This window comes from Pholis gunnellus (assembly GCF_910591455.1).
Source record: "Pholis gunnellus genome assembly, chromosome: 7".
Classification (NCBI taxonomy): domain Eukaryota; kingdom Metazoa; phylum Chordata; class Actinopteri; order Perciformes; family Pholidae; genus Pholis; species Pholis gunnellus.
Window position 1 is genome coordinate 1,743,780 of NC_136533.1, and position 25,095 is coordinate 1,768,874.

At 42.2% G+C, this 25,095-nt stretch overlaps 2 protein-coding genes across 3 annotated transcripts; both read left to right on the top strand.

The window, feature by feature from the left end:
* Positions 1–989: 989 nt before the first annotated feature.
* On the top strand, positions 990–7,343 carry LOC306698945 (uncharacterized protein; the record flags this gene model as incomplete). Its single annotated transcript, XM_079163446.1, has 2 exons — positions 990–2,618; positions 5,949–7,343. The coding sequence occupies exons 1-2, from the start codon at positions 1,227–1,229 to the stop codon at positions 7,341–7,343; spliced, it is 2,787 nt and encodes a 928-aa protein (XP_079019572.1). The 5' UTR covers positions 990–1,226.
* A 5,832-nt stretch (positions 7,344–13,175) lies between these two features.
* Positions 13,176–23,050, top strand: LOC306698496 (nuclear factor 7, ovary-like). 2 transcript variants are annotated; one of them, XR_013767145.1, is made up of 2 exons: positions 13,176–14,902; positions 15,041–15,734. XR_013767145.1 is itself a non-coding variant. In XM_079162811.1 (2 exons), exons 1-2 carry the CDS (start codon positions 13,419–13,421, stop codon positions 22,071–22,073), a joined length of 1,392 nt encoding a protein of 463 aa, XP_079018937.1. In that variant the 5' UTR covers positions 13,176–13,418; the 3' UTR covers positions 22,074–23,050. The 2 variants fall into 2 exon arrangements, 1 of the variants encoding a protein (XP_079018937.1); XM_079162811.1 differs by lacking the exon at positions 15,041–15,734 and adding an exon at positions 20,982–23,050 and having other exon boundaries at positions 13,176–13,718.
* Positions 23,051–25,095: the final 2,045 nt, after the last annotated feature.

Genomic DNA, 25,095 nt, shown 5'->3' on the forward strand with positions numbered 1-25,095 from the left:
CGAGCAGCCTTGATCCATGTTTACTGTGTGTGAATCAACTCTGTCTCCTTCTTTGCAAAGAATAAATGTCTGTTTCATGATTGTTACAACAGCTCGAGTGAATTTTTCTAACAGGTTTTCTGAAATGTGCTTTGTGTTTGGTGTGAACACAGCATTAGAGGACGACTCTACATGTCTGAATGATGCTTTTATTTTGTAGAAAGTCTCTTCACTAATAGATGTGATTTAGTTTAGTAGATGGAGAAATAAACTCTGTTCAACGGTTCAACAGAAAGAGACAAAGATCCTCTGATCAACAGCTGAATACGAAGAGAAGAAATCAGCAGGTAAAAGAAACAGGAAGCTGAGATTTAAACATGAACAGCTTCCTGTTTCTGTGTCAAGAGTTTCACAATAAAAGCAGCGTAGAACAAGCTGGACTTAACTTTATCAAAGCTCTTCTTCAGACTTCACAATAGAAACAGAAGGTTAGTCTAGAGTTACTGTTGGACCATCAGCTGAACTCATCACAGTTTAAACCTCTTCAATCTATATTTACTGATCAATAATGAAACTAGTTCATCATTATTCTGTCATGTGACTCAGTTTGAATCATTTCATTCAAACTGTTTCACAAGTAACTAAAACATCTGCTTCTGTTAGAATAACTATTATTGAAGGAAAGAAGAACAACATCATTATAAACTGCTGAGTCATAACTTTTCAACCTGGTGGACATTAATCTACACACATTCATTCACACGTTCACACTCATGTTGTTTTATTTATGGGTTTACACGACTGAGATTCTTCTTTTTCTTTGTTTACTTCCTGCTGTTTCACTTCCACACGTTGTCTGCGTAAGACAACACGTTTGTGTTTGTTTAAAAAGTTATTAATCTGTTTGGAATGAAACTCAAACTGTCAAACTGTAGTGGTGAAGCTCCGCCCCCTCACCTGACTCACCTGAGACAAACCAGGAAACATGTTGTGACACACACACACACACACACACACACTGAGAGAGACGGACGATAAGATTCACCTTCAGACCATGAACACCACTTCCTCTAAGAGAAGGACATCTACAGGAGGGAATACTGGGAGTACTGGGAATACGACCACTTCAACCAGCTGCTGAATCCACAAACTGAACAGAAGATTCACAAGAACAAAGACTCGGAGTAACTTTCAGGAAGTGGCTGAGCCGTCTGCCTGCTGTGAGTTCAGCTTCACTCAGAGACTAAATGGCTTCCAGATTAGAAGAAGATCTCTGCTGTCCGGTCTGTCATGAGGTCTTCAGAGATCCCGTCATCCTGTCGTGTAGCCACAGCTTCTGTAACGCGTGTCTGCAGAGCTGGTGGACAGAAAAACCAACACGAGAGTGTCCGGTTTGTCAGAGAAGATCTTCAAAGGAAATCGTACCTCCTAACTTGGCTTTAAAGAACCTGTGTGAGACTTTCTTACAGGAGAGAGATCAGAGAGCTTCAGAGCCTCTCTGCAGTCTGCACTCTGAGAAACTCAAACTCTTCTGTCTGGACCATCAGCAGCCGGTGTGTCTCGTCTGCAGAGATTCAGAGAAACACAGCGACCACAGATTCAGACCCATCGATGAAGCTGCTCCACAACACAAGAAGATCCTTCAGGAAGCTCTGGAGCCCTTAAAGGAGAAGTTAAAGGTTTATGAAGAAGTTAAAGTGGAGTTTGATCAAACAGCAGAACACATGAAGGTCCAGGCCCGACGCACAGAGAGGCAGATTCAGGAGCAGTTTAAGAAGCTTCACCAGTTTCTAGAGGAGGAAGAGGAGGCCAGGATGGCTGCACTGAGGGAGGAAGAGGAGCAGAAGAGTCAGATGATGAAGGAGAAGATGGAGGCTCTGAGCAGAGAGATAGCAGCTCTTTCAGACACAGTCAGAGCCACAGAGGACGAGCTGAGAGCTGAAGACGTCTCATTCCTGAACAACTACAAGGCTGCAGTGGAAAGAGTCCAGCAGCGCCCCCTGCTGGAGGATCCACAGCTGCTCTCAGGAGCTCTGATAGACGAGGCCAAACACCTGGGCAACCTGGCCTTCAACATCTGGAACAAGATGAAGGACATGTTCTCCTACACTCCTGTGGTTCTGAACCCAAACACTGCTCATCCAAGCCTCATCCTGTCTGAAGATCTGACCAGTGTGAGACGAGGAAGAGAGATACAGAAGCTTCCTGATAATCCAGAGAGGATTGATGGTCACTGCTCTGTTCTGGGTTCTGAGGGATTTAACTCAGGGACTCACATCTGGGACGTCCAGGTTGGAGACAGTACATGCTGGGAACTGGGTGTGTTAGCAGAGTCTGTCCAGAGGAAGAGATACATACGGTCTGGATTATGGACAATATGGTTCTATGGAGATGAATACATAGCTTCCTCTCCATCATCAGGTCAACTCACTGTTCTCAAAGTGCAGAAGAAGTTCCAGAGCATCAGAGTGAATCTGGACTGTAACAGAGGAAAGCTGTCGTTCTCTGATCCTGAAACCAACACACACATACACACCTTCACACACACTTTCACTGAGAGGATGTTTCCGTACATGAGAACTGTGAATCTCCATCTGAAGGTTTTACCAGTGAAGGTCTCTGTGACTGTAGAACAGAAATAGAAGATGTTGACGGTGATGATGACGCACTTCATTTACTTCTGAGTCTTTGAGGAACATGTGACTATGTTGTCCTGATGATGATGATGATGATGATGATGATGATGATGATGATGATGATGATGAGGATAATATCTCCACTATAACTAGAAGGTGTGGTGTGAACGTTGGATGCTGAGAAGTTGCCGCTTCACTGAATTGCTGGTTTAAATGTTAAATCATCATTTGAGCTTTGTTCTTGTTGTGTGTGTGATCACATTCCATGTGTACGCGTGTGAGAGGAAAGCACAAGGAAAGAGATTTAAGTCAGAAATCTAGAAATAACAAACAGATGTTCTCTGAGATAAAGTCAGACATTTATGAGAAACAAACTCAGAAGAATTGTTGAGTTACAGGAAAGTAGAGACGAAGAACTTCTGTGTTTGACGACAGGAAGCAAAGCTAACAGTAAAAACTAAGCGTTGAGAAGAGAACGTTCCTCTGAACACAAAGCGTTGTGTTCCCAACTGAGGGAGAACATCACTGATGATGGAGAATTATGTCCTGTAGAGTTTTCCTTCAATGGATATGTGATGGTGGGAGGAGCTACACGTATATTATTGATGATATATCTTTACTAGTGAATGTGTTTTAGAGAGTTTATTTCACATTATTATTGTACATTCCTCAGTCAAAGTGTAGAAATGTTGCTTCAGTCGTTTGTAAACCTTCAAATGTTCAAACGACGTCTGAAGCAGAATGTTTGTGATTCGCTCTCACTCATTTATATTTTGCTGTTTTAATAAACGACGTCGGGAAGAAATGTAGTTTGGTCGCTTTAATGCAAACATGCTGGAGTCATATAGAGCTTAAACATGATGATGAGCTCAGAGACATGAAACATATCATCAGCCATCAGCAGCGACTGACGGAACAGTTGTTTCTCTTGTTCTTTGTTGTTGTAATACGCATTGTGGCCACAAGAGGCAGAAGTCCACCACTTCAAGTTCTATGAGGACTTTCTTTCTTTCTCTTGTGGCTGAAATCAGTATTACAACAACAAACATGGAGTGTTTGTTGTTAGTTATGGAGTAAAATCGTTTCAGATCAGACCTTTTCATCTCATGTGTGTTTCCTCTCAGGGCTTCCGTAGCCTTGAATGACTGATAGATGACAGAAGGTTTGTGTTTGTTCAGGAATGTTAGAAACATTCAAAGATGCTGTGAGATTTGAGTCTAATCCGGTCACACAACTGAAGTTTGGGATGTCTGAGCGACCCTGAATACACCACGAACGAGAGAAATGATCTAAAATGGTCTGTTAGCTTCACTTTGACACGTGTCAAATATCAGTGATTTGTAGTTTTTTGGGTTAAAACATGAAACAGATAATCACGTGTCGACTCGTCAAAGACTCCAGAATGCAGATAAAGGTTCTCCAGGTTCTCCCGGTTCTCTCCATGTTGTGTTTTCCTCTTAACTTCCCTCTGAACCTGAATATTAAGTGCCAAAGGACTCGGCTGTCTGTTGTACGGTTTCACTTTCCTCGTGTTGGTTCTAAAGGAAGTTGTATATATGTATATTTGCTACCAACTGTTTGTGTACGACTTCAAAGTTAATAAAAATGACGAGATATTTTTAATGAAAGTCTTCTGAGTCGACTGTTTGATGCTGAACGTGAATCACCAACAAAAACAATTATGTTTTCATGTTTTAGAAAATAGAATCAGAAGTAAGTTTTGTGATTCTGTTTTAAATGACTTCATTTAAAGGGCCAGTGTGGAGGATTTGGTGACATCTAGTGGTGAGTTTGCAGAATGCGACCGACGAGTCCTCGCTGCTGCTTTCCAGGGCCCCGTTCCTCGTACGTGGTTCAACTAAGTCGATCAAATGTCCTATTAGCAGCTTAAATTAACCCGATGATTGAAGTCAGGCTATCAGGTTCCTCAAAGGCTGATCCGCTCAAACAATCTCGTTAACTCGAACCAGACGTCAGTCATCAGGATAATTGCGCGTGCCCGTCCTACTTCAAAAGGGGGAAGCGTCGATCACCGAAACCATGATTTTCTAACAGTACGACGGCAAATAAACTCAAAGAAAGAGCCTCTCTCCAGCAGAGACCGGTCCACCGTGGACAGACCCAGATCCGGAGCTCCGGAGGGAGGAGGAGAGCTCAGCTCCCGGCAGCAGCAACAGCGTCTCCTCCTCCTCCTCCTCCAGGAGCAGAGCTTCTCCTCTCTGGGAGTCAACACCGACGCCACGCTGCTGGAGACCCAGGACGTGTTGCTGGACCCGCTGGAGGGAAGGGAGGCAACGGGAGAACTTCACTAATAGATGTGATTTAGTTTAGTAGATGGAGAAATAAACTCTGTTCAACGGTTCAACAGAAAGAGACAAAGATCCTCTGATCAACAGCTGAATACGAAGAGAAGAAATCAGCAGGTAAAAGAAACAGGAAGCTGAGATTTAAACATGAACAGCTTCCTGTTTCTGTGTCAAGACTTTCACAATAAAAGCAGCGTAGAACAAGCTGGACTTAACTTTATCAAAGCTCTTCTTCAGACTTCACAATAGAAACAGAAGGTTAGTCTAGAGTTACTGTTGGACCATCAGCTGAACTCATCACAGTTTAAACCTCTTCAATCTATATTTACTGATCAATAATGAAACTAGTTCATCATTATTCTGTCATGTGACTCAGTTTGAATCATTTCATTCAAACTATTTCACAAGTAACTAAAACATCTGCTTCTGTTAGAATAACTATTATTGAAGGAAAGAAGAACAACATCATTATAAACTGCTGAGTCATAACTTTTCAACCTGGTGGACATTAATCTACACACATTCATTCACACGTTCACACTCATGTTGTTTTATTTATGGGTTTACACGACTGAGATTCTTCTTTTTCTTTGTTTACTTCCTGCTGTTTCACTTTCACACGTTGTCTGCGTAAGACAACACGTTTGTGTTTGTTTAAAAAGTTATTAATCTGTTTGGAATGAAACTCAAACTGTCAAACTGTAGTGGTGAAGCTCCGCCCCCTCACCTGACTCACCTGAGACAAACCAGGAAACATGTTGTGACACACACACACACACACACACACACACACACACACTGAGAGAGACGGACGATAAGATTCACCTTCAGACCATGAACACCACTTCCTCTAAGAGAAGGACATCTACAGGAGGGAATACTGGGAGTACTGGGAATACGACCACTTCAACCAGCTGCTGAATCCACAAACTGAACAGAAGATTCACAAGAACAAAGACTCGGAGTAACTTTCAGGAAGTGGCTGAGCCGTCTGCCTGCTGTGAGTTCAGCTTCACTCAGAGACTAAATGGCTTCCAGATTAGAAGAAGATCTCTGCTGTCCGGTCTGTCACGAGGTCTTTAGAGATCCCGTCCTCCTGTCGTGTAGCCACAGCTTCTGTAACGCGTGTCTGCAGAGCTGGTGGACAGAAAAACCAACACGAGAGTGTCCGGTTTGTAAGAGAAGACATTCAAAGGGAGGAATACCTCCTAACTTGGCTCTAAAGAACCTGTGTGAGACTTTCTTACAGGAGAGAGATCAGAGAGCTTCAGAGCCTCTCTGCAGTCTGCACTCTGAGAAACTCAAACTCTTCTGTCTGGACCATCAGCAGCCGGTGTGTGTCGTCTGCAGAGATTCAGAGAAACACAGCGACCACAGATTCAGACCCATCGATGAAGCTGCTCCACAACACAAGAAGAACCTTCAGGAAGCTCTGGAGCCCTTAAAGGAGAAGTTAAAGGTTTTTAAACGAGTTAAAGTGAAGTTTGATCAAACAGCAGAACACATGAAGGTCCAGGCCCGACACACAGAGAGGCAGATTAAGGAGCAGTTTAAGAAGCTTCACCAGTTTCTAGAGGAGGAAGAGGAGGCCAGGATGGCTGCACTGAGGGAGGAAGAGGAGCAGAAGAGCCAGGTGATGAAGGAGAAGATGGAGGCTCTGAGCAGAGAGATAGCAGCTCTTTCAGACACAGTCAGAGCCACAGAGGACGAGCTGAGAGCTGAAGACGTCTCATTCCTGAACAACTACAAGGCTGCAGTGGAAAGAGTCCAGCAGCGCCCCCTGCTGGAGGATCCACAGCTGCTCTCAGGAGCTCTGATAGACGAGGCCAAACACCTGGGCAACCTGGCCTTCAACATCTGGAACAAGATGAAGGACATGGTCTCCTACACTCCTGTGGTTCTGGACCCAAACACTGCTGGTCCACTCCTCATCCTGTCTGAAGATCTGACCAGTGTGAGACGAGGAGAAGAGAGACAGAAGCTTCCTGATAATCCAGAGAGGATTGATGGTGACTGCTCTGTTCTGGGTTCTGAGGGATTTAACTCAGGGACTCACATCTGGGACGTCCAGGTTGGAGACAATGCATACTGGATTCTGGGTGTGTTAGCAGAGTCTGTCCAGAGGAAGGGAGACATACGGTCTGGATTATGGAGAATATGGTTCAATGGAGGTAAATACAGAGCTATCTCTCCATCATCAGATCAACTCACTGTTCTCAACGTGCAGAAGAAGTTCCAGAGCATCAGAGTGAATCTGGACTGTAACAGAGGAAAGCTGTCGTTCTCTGATCCTGAAACCAACACACACATACACACCTTCACACACACTTTCACTGAGAGGATGTTTCCGTACATGAATACTCTTATTCACCCACTGAAGGTTTTACCAGTGAAGGTCTCTGTGACTGTAGAACAGAAATAGAAGATGTTGACGGTGATGATGACGCACTTCATTTACTTCTGAGTCTTTGAGGAACATGTGACTATGTTGTCCTGATGATGAAGATGATGATGATGATGATGATGATGATGATGATGATGATGATGATGATGATGATGATGATGATGATGGTGATGGTGATGGTGATGGTTTTCATGGTGATGATGATGAAGATGATGATGATGAGGATGAAGATGATGATGATGATGATGATGGTGATGGTGATGGTTTTCATGATGATGATGATGATGATGATGATGGTTTTCATGGTGATGATGATGATGATGATGGTGATGGGTTTTCATGGTGATGATGATGATGATGATGGTGATGGTTTTCATGGTGATGATGATGATGATGATGATGGTGATGGTTTTCATGGTGATGATGATGGTGATGGTTTTCATGGTGATGATGATGATGATGATGATGATGATTATGATGATGAGGATGAGGATAATATCTTCAATATAACTAGAAGGTGTGGTGTGAACGTTGGATGCTGAGAAGTTGCCGCTTCACTGAATCGCTGGTTTAAATGTTAAATCATCATTTGAGCTTTGTTCTTGTTGTGTGTGTGATCACATTCCATGTGTACGCGTGTGAGAGGAAAGCACAAGGAAAGAGATTTAAGTCAGAAATCTAGAAATAACAAACAGATGTTCTCTGAGATAAAGTCAGACATTTATGAGAAACAAACTCAGAAGAATTGTTGAGTTACAGGAAAGTAGAGACGAAGAACTTCTGTGTTTGACGACAGGAAGCAAAGCTAACAGTAAAAACTAAGCGTTGAGAAGAGAACGTTCCTCTGAACACAAAGCGTTGTGTTCCCAACTGAGGGAGAACATCACTGATGATGGAGAATTATGTCCTGTAGAGTTTTCCTTCAATGGATATGTGATGGTGGGAGGAGCTACACGTATATTATTGATTATATATCTTTACTAGTGAATGTGTTTTAGAGAGTTTATTTCACATTATTATTTTACATTCCTCAGTAAAAGTGTAGAAATGTTGCTTCAGTCGTTTGTAAACCTTCAGATGTTCAAACGACGTCTGAAGCAGAATGTTTGTGATTCGCTCTCACTCATTTATATTTTGCTGTTTTAATAAACGACGTCGGGAAGAAATGTAGTTTGGTCGCTTTAATGCAAACATGCTGGAGTCATATAGAGCTTAAACATAATAATAACCAATAAACTAAATGTAGATGAAAATAACATTTTAGTTCTGGGAACTAGAAAGAGGTTTAGATAGAAACCTAAAAAACAAAAAAACAATGAAAGAAAGATTATACTCCTTTGTATTAAGCTAAAAGAAAGACTTGAATCTCTTTCAAAATAAAATGTAGATAATAAATAAACTAAAAGAAACAATGTGGTCGACCGTGAGCAAACACAGTGAAGATTCTAAAAAAGAGAGTAAAGATGATACTTTAAAGACGACAGGAAAAACAAGACAATGACAACAAATGTGAAAATAACGTGACTAATTCTCCTGATTTGTATCCAAGCGTACATTTTAGTGAGGGGGGGGTGCAGAGGACGACCTCCTCCACCTCCTTCCCTCTGCTTCTCCTTCAGCCGTCTCACAACAGGCTCCACAGGCTCCTGATCCTCCAAAACCTCCACTCCGCTCTTCTCCTGCCACTCCAGCGCAGACAATTCAGCTGAAAGTGTGTCTGCGCTGAAACAACTCATGAGCGAGGACTCCAACGGACCGCTGTACAGGCCAGCACACACCAGAGCAACAGGATACGGTGAGCAACACCCACCAGTAGTATATACGCTGTACACACAGCAACAGCGCTGCAGCGAAACCATCAAAAGAAAAAAGGGAAACAAAATATGATATTTGACTATGATGATGCTGTTTGAAACATCTGAACCTGTTTGTTCTGATGTGTGTTTCCGAGACAATCAAAGACGCGGAGGCAGGTGTGGACGGGGCCGTGGGGAACGTGGAGAGAGAGCGGATGGACGGGAGTCTTACGGAGCGGAGCCTGGTTGTTCTTCAAGGAGAGAGGAGCGGAGAGGAGGACATCGGAGGAGGAGGAGGCCGTCAGGACTCCTAATTCAGCAGACGAGTCAGGTCATGTAACAACACACACACACACACTGATGCACAGACTGACGGTAAAGAATAATAGATAGAAATATTAGAACTATATCAAAAAATTAATCGTATGAGTGAAATTGATCCAGGAAGACCATATTGTGAGACTGAAAAGCAAACATGTCTGTTGTTGTTCACTTTGGGGTTTTTTATTGTGTTTGGTGGGTTTGTTGTGGATGTTGGTTAACCTCGTATCCTAGCGTTTCCCTGGGCATCACGGTTGGGTCACTGGAATGAGGGGTCAGTGTTTGTCACGTTGACATGAGTGTTGGACAGTGTAGACGTGAAGGACTGAGGCCCTTTGACCTGAGAGATGAATGTTATCTCGAGGAGGAGGACTGGTGTAAGGATGAGTGTTTAGTGTTGCATGTTGCAGACCTTAGAGGGAGGTACGCTCAGCATTGGAGTCCTTTGACCTACGCTGGAAAACAGGGGTGAGCGTTTGGCGTCTGCCTTGGAGGTTGAAGATCTTGGGGATAGACGTTAAGCGCTGGAGTCCGTTGACCAAAGAGACGATAGAGTCCAGTGAGAGGCTCAGACTGGGTCTAGAGCAACGGCTTTTATTCAGATTGTGCCAAAAAAACGAATCTAGAAACTCACGGTGACGACTGTGTTCAGAGAAAAAACAACGCGTTAGCCCGATATAAGAGAGAGAGATTTAGCAGGATGTGGGGGCGAGGAGCCAGGGTTACTCCACCTGATGAACACAATGTCACGTTCATGGAAGGAAAAAGTGGGAAAGTGAGCTGCCAACATCCAAACGAATGAGTGAATGAATGTGGTTTTCCTGTGGAGAGGTTTATTCAGTCTCAATCTGATGTAGAAATTACACACAGGGTTGGTAAAAACAAAAGAATGATATGGAAAAATAAAAAAAGAAACAAAAAAAGATGTTACATGTTCACCCTCTCCTCTGCTGAGGAAGAGGTTTTGAAAACAATTAATGCAACTAAAAAAGTGAAAATCGACCCACCGGGGGAAGAATCTTTCTTTATGTAGATGACATTGTGATGTGCTCTAAGACTCAACAACAATGCAAAGAGGAGACTCTGGCACTGCTAACGTTTCTCTGGGAACAAGGTCATAAAGTACGCAGAAACAAACTCCAGCTCTGGAAAGAAAAAGTGAAATATTTGGGTTTTGATTTATCAAAGAATGGCCGATCGACAAAAGAAAAGAAGCCGTTCACAAAGCAAACAAAAAGACAAATGATGTCATTCTTAGAAATGACTAATTTCTGTAGAAATTGGGTTCCTAATTATGCTGAATTAGCAAAACCTTTATCAAAATTGATTCATGATTAAACTATGGGAGCACATGACGAGTTGTGCTGGACTCTTGAAGCAGACGAAGCTTTAAAGATATTAAAAGAGATGTTAACAAGTTCATCAGGTGGGATTGCCAAATTATGACTTTTACACAAACAGTAGACTGCAGAGGGGTTTACATTCCATTAAAAGATGCAGATGTGACTGTTTGTTGATGACTCGGGTCAAAATGATTTAGATGGTACAAATGCAGCGGGATATGCAGTAGTGACAAATAATAAGATTTAAAATCTGAATCTCTAAACATCACATTCTTCACAAAGCTGCAGAACTAATCGCTCTCACAGACACAGAAGGGGAAAGACAAGGTCGTTACTAAGACCATAAAGGTCAGCCCATCTGGCAGTTTCAGTCAGTCTGAGTACATGGATGACGTTGGGGTCCCTCGGGGAGATGCGGGGTTTTAATCAGTGCTGTTTTGGTGAGCAACACTATGGTAGAGAGCTCAGGAGGTGTTGCTGGTGGAAAGAGGGAGGAGTCTACAAAAATGTTTGGTTCATCTGGATTGAACTTTCATACCAAGTTTGGGGAGATTAATGCAGCGATGAATTGATGTGAACGTGACTAAACATACTCTAGTGTACTGACAGATTTCCTAGCAGGACGGTGAGGAGCTGGGAAGTGACGACTCAACGTAAATGTTTACACTGAACTGTGAATTAATGACGATTCGTATGTCGACAATCGAGAGAAGAGACGAAATGATGATTGCAGTAAAACCTGTAGCTGATTAAGACAGTACACAGAATGTTTGTTAGAACATTCTTTATATTCAATATGTTGTTATTAGTATAATTCATAGAACATTAAAATACATGTAATCTTGATACATTCAATGTTATTGTTTTTTATGTTTTGTTTATGCTTTAAACATTTTTACACTACATTCAAAAATACACATTGATGTCTTGTTTATGTTTTGTTTATGTTTGGACATTTATTCAAATGTTATAGAAGGCGGTTGGACGTTGATTCATTTATTCATTTTGATTTTATTAGAAGTTATACGATAGTATAAACAGGTGGGTTATGTTCGAGCAAAAATCTAAATGAGGAATGATAAGTGTGCTTACAAAGCTTGGTGTCCTTATGTGTCCTTGTTGTGTGAACGTCCTCTGACATTAAGCGCTACAGCTGTTTAGTCTCCACAGGAACACTCAGCACTGCTTGTAATGATTCATAAAGTTGTAGACGGCGTCAATACTTCATGGCGTCTTCTGATTATAAAAGTGACCTTTGTACTAGAACGAATTGTTAAAGTGTCCAGATACTTAGAATATGCTGAATGAAGGCAGTTCGTGTGTGTGATGCTTCTGTGACGTATGTTGCTTGTGACACGATGTTTACTTGGTATAAATGTCCGAGGCTCAGAGACAGACCTCCGAGCAGCCTTGATCCATGTTTACTGTGTGTGAATCAACTCTGTCTCCTTCTTTGCAAAGAATAAATGTCTGTTTAATGATTGTTACAACAGCTCGAGTGAATTTTTCTAACAGGTTTTCTGAAATGTGCTTTGTGTTTGGTGTGAACACAGCATTAGAGGACGACTCTACATGTCTGAATGATGCTTTTATTTTGTAGAAAGTCTCTTCACTAATAGATGTGATTTAGTTTAGTAGATGGAGAAATAAACTCTGTTCAACGGTTCAACAGAAAGAGACAAAGATCCTCTGATCAACAGCTGAATACGAAGAGAAGAAATCAGCAGGTAAAAGAAACAGGAAGCTGAGATTTAAACATGAACAGCTTCCTCTTTCTGTGTCAAGACTTTCACAATAAAAGCAGCGTAGAACAAGCTGGACTTAACTTTATCAAAGCTCTTCTTCAGACTTCACAATAGAAACAGAAGGTTAGTCTAGAGTTACTGTTGGACCATCAGCTGAACTCATCACAGTTTAAACCTCTTCAATCTATATTTACTGATCAATAATGAAACTAGTTCATCATTATTCTGTCATGTGACTCAGTTTGAATCATTTCATTCAAACTGTTTCACAAGTAACTAAAACATCTGCTTCTGTTAGAATAACTATTATTGAAGGAAAGAAGAACAACATCATTATAAACTGCTGAGTCATAACTTTTCAACCTGGTGGACATTAATCTACACACATTCATTCACACGTTCACACTCATGTTGTTTTATTTATGGGTTTACACGACTGAGATTCTTCTTTTTCTTTGTTTACTTCCTGCTGTTTCACTTCCACACGTTGTCTGCGTAAGACAACACGTTTGTGTTTGTTTAAAAAGTTATTAATCTGTTTGGAATGAAACTCAAACTGTCAAACTGTAGTGGTGAAGCTCCGCCCCCTCACCTGACTCACCTGAGACAAACCAGGAAACATGTTGTGACACACACACACACACACACACACACACACACTGAGAGAGACGGACGATAAGATTCACCTTCAGACCATGAACACCACTTCCTCTAAGAGAAGGACATCTACAGGAGGGAATACTGGGAGTACTGGGAATACGACCACTTCAACCAGCTGCTGAATCCACAAACTGAACAGAAGATTCACAAGAACAAAGACTCGGAGTAACTTTCAGGAAGTGGCTGAGCCGTCTGCCTGCTGTGAGTTCAGCTTCACTCAGAGACTAAATGGCTTCCAGATTAGAAGAAGATCTCTGCTGTCCGGTCTGTCATGAGGTCTTTAGAGATCCCGTCATCCTGTCGTGTAGCCACAGCTTCTGTAACGCGTGTCTGCAGAGCTGGTGGACAGAAAAACCAACACGAGAGTGTCCGGTTTGTAAGAGAAGATCTTCAAAGGATCTACCTCTTAACTTGGCTCTAAAGAACCTGTGTGAGACTTTCTTACAGGAGAGAGATCAGAGAGCTTCAGAGCCTCTCTGCAGTCTGCACTCTGAGAAACTCAAACTCTTCTGTCTGGACCATCAGCAGCCGGTGTGTCTCGTCTGCAGCGTTTCAGAGAAACACAGCGACCACAGATTCAGACCCATCGATGAAGCTGCTCCACAACACAAGAAGAACCTTCAGGAAGCTCTGGAGCCCTTAAAGGAGAAGTTAAAGGTTTTTAAACGAGTTAAAGTGAAGTTTAATCAAACAGCAGAACACATGAAGGTCCAGGCCCGACGCACAGAGAAGCAGATTAAGGAGCAGTTTAAGAAGCTTCACCAGTTTCTAGAGGAGGAAGAGGAGGCCAGGATGGCTGCACTGAGGGAGGAAGAGGAGCAGAAGAGTCAGATGATGAAGGAGAAGATGGAGGCTCTGAGCAGAGAGATAGCAGCTCTTTCAGACACAGTCAGAGCCACAGAGGACGAGCTGAGAGCTGAAGACGTCTCATTCCTGAACAACTACAAGGCTGCAGTGGAAAGAGTCCAGCAGCGCCCCCTGCTGGAGGATCCACAGCTGCTCTCAGGAGCTCTGATAGACGAGGCCAAACACCTGGGCAACCTGGCCTTCAACATCTGGAACAAGATGAAGGACATGGTCTCCTACACTCCTGTGGTTCTGGACCCAAACACTGCTGGTCCAAGACTCATCCTGTCTGAAGATCTGACCAGTGTGAGACGAGGAGAAGAGGAACAGCAGCTTCCTGATAATCCAGAGAGGATTTATGGTTACTGGTCTGTTCTGGGTTCTGAGGGATTTAACTCAGGGACTCACATCTGGGACGTCCAGGTTGGAGACAGTACATACTGGGAACTGGGTGTGATAGCAGAGTCTGTTCAGAGGAAGAGAGACATATGGTCTGGATTATGGAGAATATCGTTTCATGGAGGTGAATACAAAGCTTACTCTCCATCATCAGATCAACTCTCTGTTCTCAATGTGCAGAAGAAGTTCCAGAGCATCAGAGTGAATCTGGACTGTAACAGAGGAAAGCTGTCGTTCTCTGATCCTGAAACCAACACACACATACACACCTTCACACACACTTTCACTGAGAGGATGTTTCCGTATATGTATACTACGAATCTCCAACTGAAGGTTTTACCAGTGAAGGTCTCTGTGACTGTAGAACAGAAATAGAAGATGTTGACGGTGATGATGACGCACTTCATTTACTTCTGAGTCTTTGAGGAACATGTGACTATGTTGTCCTGATGATGATGATGATGATGGTGATGGTGATGGTTTTCATGGTGATGATGACGAAGATGATGATGATGAGGATGAAGATGATGATGATGATGGTGATGGTTTTCATGATGATGATGATGATGGTGATGGTTTTCATGGTGATGATGATGAAGATGAAGATGATGATTATGATGATGATGATGATGAGGATAATATCTTCAATATAACTAGAAGGTGTGGTGTGAACGTTGGATGCTGAGAAGTTGCCGCTTCACTGAATTGCTGGTTTAAATGTTAAATCATCATTTGAGCTTTGTTCTTGTTGTGTGTGTGATCACATTCCATGTGTACGCGTGTGAGAGGAAAGCACAAGGAAAGAGATTTAAGTCAGAAATCTAGAAATAACAAACAGATGTTCTCTGAGATAAAGTCAGACATTTATGAGAAACAAACTCAGAAGAATTGTTGAGTTACAGGAAAGTAGAGACGAAGAACTTCTGTGTTTGACGACAGGAAGCAAAGCTAACAGTAAAAACTAAGCGTTGAGAAGAGAACGTTCCTCTGAACACAAAGCGTTGTGTTCCCAACTGAGGGAGAACATCACTGATGATGGAGAATTATGTCCTGTAGAGTTTTCCTTCAATGGATATGTGATGGTGGGAGGAGCTACACGTATATTATTGATTATATATCTTTACTAGTGAATGTGTTTTAGAGAGTTTATTTCACATTATTATTGTACATTCCTCAGTAAAAGTGTAGAAATGTTGCTTCAGTCGTTTGTAAACCTTCAAATGTTCAAACGACGTCTGAAGCAGAATGTTTGTGATTCGCTCTCACTCATTTATATTTTGCTGTTTTAATAAACGACGTCGGGAAGAAATGTAGTTTGGTCGCTTTAATGCAAACATGCTGGAGTCATATAGAGCTTAAACATAATAATAACCAATAAACTAAATGGAGATGAAAATAACATTTTAGTTCTGGGAACTAGAAAGAGGTTTAGATAGAAACCTAAAAAACAAAAAAACAATGAAAGAAAGATTATACTCCTTTGTATTAAGCTAAAAGAAAGACTTGAATCTCTTTCAAAATAAAATGTAGATAATAAATAAACTAAAAGAAACAATGTGGTCGACCGTGAGCAAACACAGTGAAGATTCTAAAAAAGAGAGTAAAGATGATACTTTAAAGACGACAGGAAAAACAAGACAATGACAACAAATGTGAAAATAACGTGACTAATTCTCCTGATTTGTATCCAAGCGTACATTTTAGTGAGGGGGGGGTGCAGAGGACGACCTCCTCCACCTCCTTCCCTCTGCTTCTCCTTCAGCCGTCTCACAACAGGCTCCACAGGCTCCTGATCCTCCAAAACCTCCACTCCGCTCTTCTCCTGCCACTCCAGCGCAGACAATTCAGCTGAAAGTGTGTCTGCGCTGAAACAACTCATGAGCGAGGACTCCAACGGACCGCTGTACAGGCCAGCACACACCAGAGCAACAGGATACGGTGAGCAACACCCACCAGTAGTATATACGCTGTACACACAGCAACAGCGCTGCAGCGAAACCATCAAAAGAAAAAAGGGAAACAAAATATGATATTTGACTATGATGATGCTGTTTGAAACATCTGAACCTGTTTGTTCTGATGTGTGTTTCCGAGACAATCAAAGACGCGGAGGCAGGTGTGGACGGGGCCGTGGGGAACGTGGAGAGAGAGCGGATGGACGGGAGTCTTACGGAGCGGAGCCTGGTTGTTCTTCAAGGAGAGAGGAGCGGAGAGGAGGACATCGGAGGAGGAGGAGGCCGTCAGGACTCCTAATTCAACAGACGAGTCAGGTCATGTAACAACACACACACACACACACACACTGATGCACAGACTGACGGTAAAGAATAATAGATAGAAATATTAGAACTATATCAAAAAATTAATCGTATGAGTGAAATTGATCCAGGAAGACCATATTGTGAGACTGAAAAGCAAACATGTCTGTTGTTGTTCACTTTGGGGTTTTTTATTGTGTTTGGTGGGTTTGTTGTGGATGTTGGTTAACCTCGTATCCTAGCGTTTCCCTGGGCATCACGGTTGGGTCACTGGAATGAGGGGTCAGTGTTTGTCACGTTGACATGAGAGTTGGACAGTGTAGACGTGAAGGACTGAGGCCCTTTGACCTGAGAGATGAATGTTATCTAGAGGAGGAGGACTGGTGTAAGGATGAGTGTTTAGTGTTGCATGTTGCAGACCTTAGAGGGAGGTACGCTCAGCATTGGAGTCCTTTGACCTACGCTGGAAAACAGGGGTGAGCGTTTGGCGTCTGCCTTGGAGGTTGAAGATCTTGGGGATAGACGTTAAGCGCTGGAGTCCGTTGACCAAAGAGACGATAGAGTCCAGTGAGAGGCTCAGACTGGGTCTAGAGCAACGGCTTTTATTCAGATTGTGCCAAAAAACGAATCTAGAAACTCACGGTGACGACTGTGTTCAGAGAAAGAACAACGCGTTAGCCCGATATAAGAGAGAGAGATTTAGCAGGATGTGGGGGCGAGGAGCCAGGGTTACTCCACCTGATGAACACAATGTCACGTTCATGGAAGGAAAAAGTGGGAAAGTGAGCTGCCAACATCCAAACGAATGAGTGAATGAATGTAGTTTTCCTGTGGAGAGGTTTATTCAGTCTCAATCTGATGTAGAAATTACACACAGGGTTGGTAAAAACAAAAAGAATGATATGGAAAAATAAAAAAATAAACAAAAGAGGATGTTACATGTTCACCCTCTCCTCTGCTGAGGAAGAGGTTTTGAAAACAATTAATGCAACTAAAAAAGTGAAAATCGACCCACCGGGGGAAGAATCTTTCTTTATGTAGATGACATTGTGATGTGCTCTAAGACTCAACAACAATGCAAAGAGGAGACTCTGGCACTGCTAACGTTTCTCTGGGAACAAGGTCATAAAGTACGCAGAAACAAACTCCAGCTCTGGAAAGAAAAAGTGAAATATTTGGGTTATGATTTATCAAAGAATGGCCGATCGACAAAAGAAAAGAAGCCGTTCACAAAGCAAACAAAAAGACAAATGATGTCATTCTTACAAATGACTAATTTCTGTAGAAATTGGGTTCCTAATTACGCTGAATTAGCAAAACCTTTATCAAAATTGATTCATGATTAAACTATGGGAGCACATGACGAGTTGTGCTGGACTCTTGAAGCAGACGAAGCTTTAATGATATTAAAAGAGATGTTAACAAGTTCATCAGGTGGGATTGCCAAATTATGACTTTTACACAAACAGTAGACTGCAGAGGGGTTTACATTCCATTTAAAGATGCAGATGTGACTGTTTGTTGATGACTCGGGTCAAAATGATTTAGATGGTACAAATGCAGCGGGATATGCAGTAGTGACAAATAATAAGATTTAAAATCTGAATGTCTAAACATCACATTCTTCAGCACAAAGCTGCAGAACTAATCGCTCTCACAGACACAGAAGGGGAAAGACAAGGTCGTTACTAAGACCATAAAGGTCAGCCCATCTGGCAGTTTCAGTCAGTCTGAGTACATGGATGACGTTGGGGTCCCTCGGGGAGATGCAGGGTTTTAATCAGTGCTGTTTTGGTGAGCAACACTATGGTAGAGAGCTCAGGAGGTGTTGCTGGTGGAAAGAGGGAGGAGTCTACAAAAATGTTTGGTTCATCTGGATTGAACTTTCATACCAAGTTTGGGGAGATTAATGCAGCGATGAATTGATGTGAACGTGACTAAACATACTCTAGTGTACTTACAGATTTCCTAGCAGGACGGTGAGGAGCTGGGAAGTGACGACTCAGCGTAAATGTTTACACTGAACTGTAAATTAATGACGATTCGTATGTCGAAAATCGAGAGAAGAGACGAAATGATGATTGCAGTAAAACCTGTAGCTGATTAAGACAGTACACAGAATGTTTGTTAGAACATTCTTTATATTCAATATGTTGTTATTAGTATAATTCATAGAACATTAAAATACATGTAATCTTGATACATTCAATGTTATTGTTTTTTATGTTTTGTTTATGCTTTAAACATTTTTACACTACATTCAAAAATACACATTGATGTCTTGTTTATGTCTTGTTTATGTTTGGACATTTATTCAAATTTTATACAAGGCGGTTGGACGTTGATTCATTGATTCATTTTGATTTTATTAGAAGTTATACGATAGTATAAACAGGTGGGTTATGTTCCAGCAAAAATCTAAATGAGGAATGATAAGTGTGCTTACAAAGCTTGGTGTCCTTATGTGTCCTTGTTGTGTGAACGTCCTCTGACATTAAGCGCTACAGCTGTTTAGTCTCCACAGGAACACTCAGCACTGCTTGTAATGATTCATAAAGTTGTAGACGGCGTCAATACTTCATGGCGTCTTCTGATTATAAAAGTGACCTTTGTACTAGAACGAATTGTTAAAGTGTCCCGATACTTAGAATATGCTGAATGAAGGCAGTTCGTGTGTGTGATGCTTCTGTGACGTATGTTGCTTGTGACACGATGTTTACTTGGTATAAATGTCCGAGGCTCAGAGACAGACCTCCGAGCAGCCTTGATCCATGTTTACTGTGTGTGAATCAACTCTGTCTCCTTCTTTGCAAAGAATAAATGTCTGTTTAATGATTGTTACAACAGCTCGAGTGAATTTTTCTAACAGGTTTTCTAAAATGTGCTTTGTGTTTGGTGTGAACACAGCATTAGAGGACGACTCTACATGTCTGAATGATGCTTTTATTTTGTAGAACGTCTCTTCACTAATAGATGTGATTTAGTTTAGTAGATGGAGAAATAAACTCTGTTCAACGGTTCAACAGAAAGAGACAAAGATCCTCTGATCAACAGCTGAATACGAAGAGAAGAAATCAGCAGGTAAAAGAAACAGGAAGCTGAGATTTAAACATGAACAGCTTCCTGTTTCTGTGTCAAGAGTTTCACAATAAAAGCAGCGTAGAACAAGCTGGACTTAACTTTATCAAAGCTCTTCTTCAGACTTCACAATAGAAACAGAAGGTTAGTCTAGAGTTACTGTTGGACCATCAGCTGAACTCATCACAGTTTAAACCTCTTCAATCTATATTTACTGATCAATAATGAAACTAGTTCATCATTATTCTGTCATGTGACTCAGTTTGAATCATTTCATTCAAACTGTTTCACAAGTAACTAAAACATCTGCTTCTGTTAGAATAACTATTATTGAAGGAAAGAAGAACAACATCATTATAAACTGCTGAGTCATAACTTTTCAACCTGGTGGACATTAATCTACACACATTCATTCACACGTTCACACTCATGTTGTTTTATTTATGGGTTTACACGACTGAGATTCTTCTTTTTCTTTGTTTACTTCCTGCTGTTTCACTTCCACACGTTGTCTGCGTAAGACAACACGTTTGTGTTTGTTTAAAAAGTTATTAATCTGTTTGGAATGAAACTCAAACTGTCAAACTGTAGTGGTGAAGCTCCGCCCCCTCACCTGACTCACCTGAGACAAACCAGGAAACATGTTGTGACACACACACACACACACACACACACACACTGAGAGAGACGGACGATAAGATTCACCTTCAGACCATGAACACCACTTCCTCTAAGAGAAGGACATCTACAGGAGGGAATACTGGGAGTACTGGGAATACGACCACTTCAACCAGCTGCTGAATCCACAAACTGAACAGAAGATTCACAAGAACAAAGACTCGGAGTAACTTTCAGGAAGTGGCTGAGCCGTCTGCCTGCTGTGAGTTCAGCTTCACTCAGAGACTAAATGGCTTCCAGATTAGAAGAAGATCTCTGCTGTCCGGTCTGTCATGAGGTCTTTAGAGATCCCGTCATCCTGTCGTGTAGCCACAGCTTCTGTAACGCGTGTCTGCAGAGCTGGTGGACAGAAAAACCAACACGAGAGTGTCCGGTTTGTAAGAGAAGACATTCAATGGAACACCTACCTCCTAACTTGGCTCTAAAGAACCTGTGTGAGACTTTCTTACAGGAGAGAGATCAGAGAGCTTCAGAGCCTCTCTGCAGTCTGCACTCTGAGAAACTCAAACTCTTCTGTCTGGACCATCAGCAGCCGGTGTGTCACATCTGCAGAGATTCAGAGAAACACAGCGACCACAGATTCAGACCCATCGATGAAGCTGCTCCACAACACAAGAAGAACCTTCAGGAAGCTCTGGAGCCCTTAAAGGAGAAGTTAAAGGTTTTTAAACGAGTTAAAGTGAAGTTTGATCAAACAGCAGAACACATGAAGGTCCAGGCCCGACACACAGAGAGGCAGATTAAGGAGCAGTTTAAGAAGCTTCACCAGTTTCTAGAGGAGGAAGAGGAGGCCAGGATGGCTGCACTGAGGGAGGAAGAGGAGCAGAAGAGTCAGATGATGAAGGAGAAGATGGAGGCTCTGAGCAGAGAGATAGCAGCTCTTTCAGACACAGTCAGAGCCACAGAGGACGAGCTGAGAGCTGAAGACGTCTCATTCCTGAACAACTACAAGGCTGCAGTGGAAAGAGTCCAGCAGCGCCCCCTGCTGGAGGATCCACAGCTGCTCTCAGGAGCTCTGATAGACCAGGCCAAACACCTGGGCAACCTGGCCTTCAACATCTGGAACAAGATGAAGGACATGGTCTCCTACACTCCTGTGGTTCTGGACCCAAACACTGCTGATCCAGAACTCATCCTGTCTGAAGATCTGACCAGAGTGAGACGAGGAGAAGAGAGACAGAAGCTTCCTGATAATCCAGAGAGGATTTATGGTGACTGCTCTGTTCTGGGTTCTGAGGGATTTAACTCAGGGACTCACATCTGGGACGTCCAGGTTGGAGACAGTACAGACTGGATTCTGGGTGTGTTAGCAGAGTCTGTCCAGAGGAAGGGAGACATACGGTCTGGATTATGGAGAATATGGTTCAATGGAGGTAAATACAGAGCTATCTCTCCATCATCATATCAACTCACTGTTCTCAACGTGCAGAAGAAGTTCCAGAGCATCAGAGTGAATCTGGACTGTAACAGAGGAAAGCTGTCGTTCTCTGATCCTGAAACCAACACACACATACACACCTTCACACACACTTTCACTGAGAGGATGTTTCCGTACATGAGTACTGTGAATCTCCATCTGAAGGTTTTACCAGTGAAGGTCTCTGTGACTGTAGAACAGAAATAGAAGATGTTGACGGTGATGATGACGCACTTCATTTACTTCTGAGTCTTTGAGGAACATGTGACTATGTTGTCCTGATGATGAAGATGATGATGATGATGATGATGATGATGATGATGGTTTTCATGGTGATGATGATGATGATGATGATGGTGATGGGTTTTCATGGTGATGATGATGATGATGATGGTGATGGTTTTCATGGTGATGATGATGATGATGATGATGGTGATGGTTTTCATGGTGATGATGATGGTGATGGTTTTCATGGTGATGATGATGATGATGATGATGATGATTATGATGATGATGATGAGGATGATATCTTCACTATAACTAGAAGGTGTGGTGTGAACGTTGATGCTGAGAAGTTGCCGCTTCACTGAATCGCTGGTTTAAATGTTAAATCATCATTTGAGCTTTGTTCTTGTTGTGTGTGTGATCACATTCCATGTGTACGCGTGTAAGAGGAAAGCACAAGGAAAGAGATTTAAGTCAGAAATCTAGAAATAACAAACAGATGTTCTCTGAGGTAAAGTCAGACATTTATGAGAAACAAACTCAGAAGAATTGTTGAGTTACAGGAAAGTAGAGACGAAGAACTTCTGTGTTTGACGACAGGAAGCAAAGCTAACAGTAAAAACTAAGCGTTGAGAAGAGAACGTTCCTCTGAACACAAAGCGTTGTGTTCCCAACTGAGGGAGAACATCACTGATGATGGAGAATTATGTCCTGTAGAGTTTTCCTTCAATGGATATGTGATGGTGGGAGGAGCTACACGTATATTATTGATGATATATCTTTACTAGTGAATGTGTTTTAGAGTTTATTTCACATTATTATTTTACATTCCTCAGTAAAAGTGTAGAAATGTTGCTTCAGTCGTTTGTAAACCTCCAAATGTTCAAACGACGTCTGAAGCAGAATGTTTGTGATTCGCTCTCACTCATTTATATTTTGCTGTTTTAATAAACGACGTCGGGAAGAAATGTAGTTTGGTCGCTTTAATGCAAACATGCTGGAGTCATATAGAGCTTAAACATAATAATAACCAATAAACTAAATGTAGATGAAAATAACATTTTAGTTCTGGGAACTAGAAAGAGGTTTAGATAGAAACCTAAAAAACAAAAAAAACAATGAAAGAAAGATTATACTCCTTTGTATTAAGCTAAAAGAAAGACTTGAATCTCTTTCAAAATAAAATTTAGATAATAAATAAACTAAAAGAAACAATGTGGTCGACCGTGAGCAAACACAGTGAAGATTCTAAAAAAGAGAGTAAAGATGATACTTTAAAGACGACAGGAAAAACAAGACAATGACAACAAATGTGAAAATAACGTGACTAATTCTCCTGATTTGTATCCAAGCGTACATTTTAGTGAGGGGGGGTGCAGAGGACGACCTCCTCCACCTCCTTCCCTCTGCTTCTCCTTCAGCCGTCTCACAACAGGCTCCACAGGCTCCTGATCCTCCAAAACCTCCACTCCGCTCTTCTCCTGCCACTCCAGCGCAGACAATTCAGCTGAAAGTGTGTCTGCGCTGAAACAACTCATGAGCGAGGACTCCAACGGACCGCTGTACAGGCCAGCACACACCAGAGCAACAGGATACGGTGAGCAACACCCACCAGTAGTATATACGCTGTACACACAGCAACAGCGCTGCAGCGAAACCATCAAAAGAAAAAAGGGAAACAAAATATGATATTTGACTATGATGATGCTGTTTGAAACATCTGAACCTGTTTGTTCTGATGTGTGTTTCCGAGACAATCAAAGACGCGGAGGCAGGTGTGGACGGGGCCGTGGGGAACGTGGAGAGAGAGCGGATGGACGGGAGTCTTACGGAGCGGAGCCTGGTTGTTCTTCAAGGAGAGAGGAGCGGAGAGGAGGACATCGGAGGAGGAGGAGGCCGTCAGGACTCCTAATTCAACAGAGGAGTCAGGTCATGTAACAACACACACACACACACACACTGATGCACAGACTGACGGTAAAGAATAATAGATAGAAATATTAGAACTATATCAAAAAATTAATCGTATGAGTGAAATTGATCCAGGAAGACCATATTGTGAGACTGAAAAGCAAACATGTCTGTTGTTGTTCACTTTGGGGTTTTTTATTGTGTTTGGTGGGTTTGTTGTGGATGTTGGTTAACCTCGTATCCTAGCGTTTCCCTGGGCATCACGGTTGGGTCACTGGAATGAGGGGTCAGTGTTTGTCACGTTGACATGAGTGTTGGACAGTGTAGACGTGAAGGACTGAGGCCCTTTGACCTGAGAGATGAATGTTATCTAGAGGAGGAGGACTGGTGTAAGGATGAGTGTTTAGTGTTGCATGTTGCAGACCTTAGAGGGAGGTACACTCAGCATTGGAGTCCTTTGACCTATGCTGGAAAACAGGGGTGAGCGTTTGGCGTCTGCCTTGGAGGTTGAAGATCTTGGGGATAGACGTTAAGCGCTGGAGTCCGTTGACCAAAGAGACGATAGAGTCCAGTGAGAGGCTCAGACTGGGTCTAGAGCAACGGCTTTTATTCAGATTGTGCCAAAAAACGAAACTAGAAACTCACGGTGACGACTGTGTTCAGAGAAAAAACAACGCGTTAGCCCGATATAAGAGAGAGAGATTTAGCAGGATGTGGGGGCGAGGAGCCAGGGTTACTCCACCTGATGAACACAATGTCACGTTCATGGAAGGAAAAAGTGGGAAAGTGAGCTGCCAACATCCAAACGAATGAGTGAATGAATGTGGTTTTCCTGTGGAGAGGTTTATTCAGTCTCAATCTGATGTAGAAATTACACACAGGGTTGGTAAAAACAAAAGAATGATATGGAAAAATAAAAAAATAAACAAAAGAGGATGTTACATGTTCACCCTCTCCTCTGCTGAGGAAGAGGTTTTGAAAACAATTAATGCAACTAAAAAAGTGAAAATCGACCCACCGGGGGAAGAATCTTTCTTTATGTAGATGACATTGTGATGTGCTCTAAGACTCAACAACAATGCAAAGAGGAGAC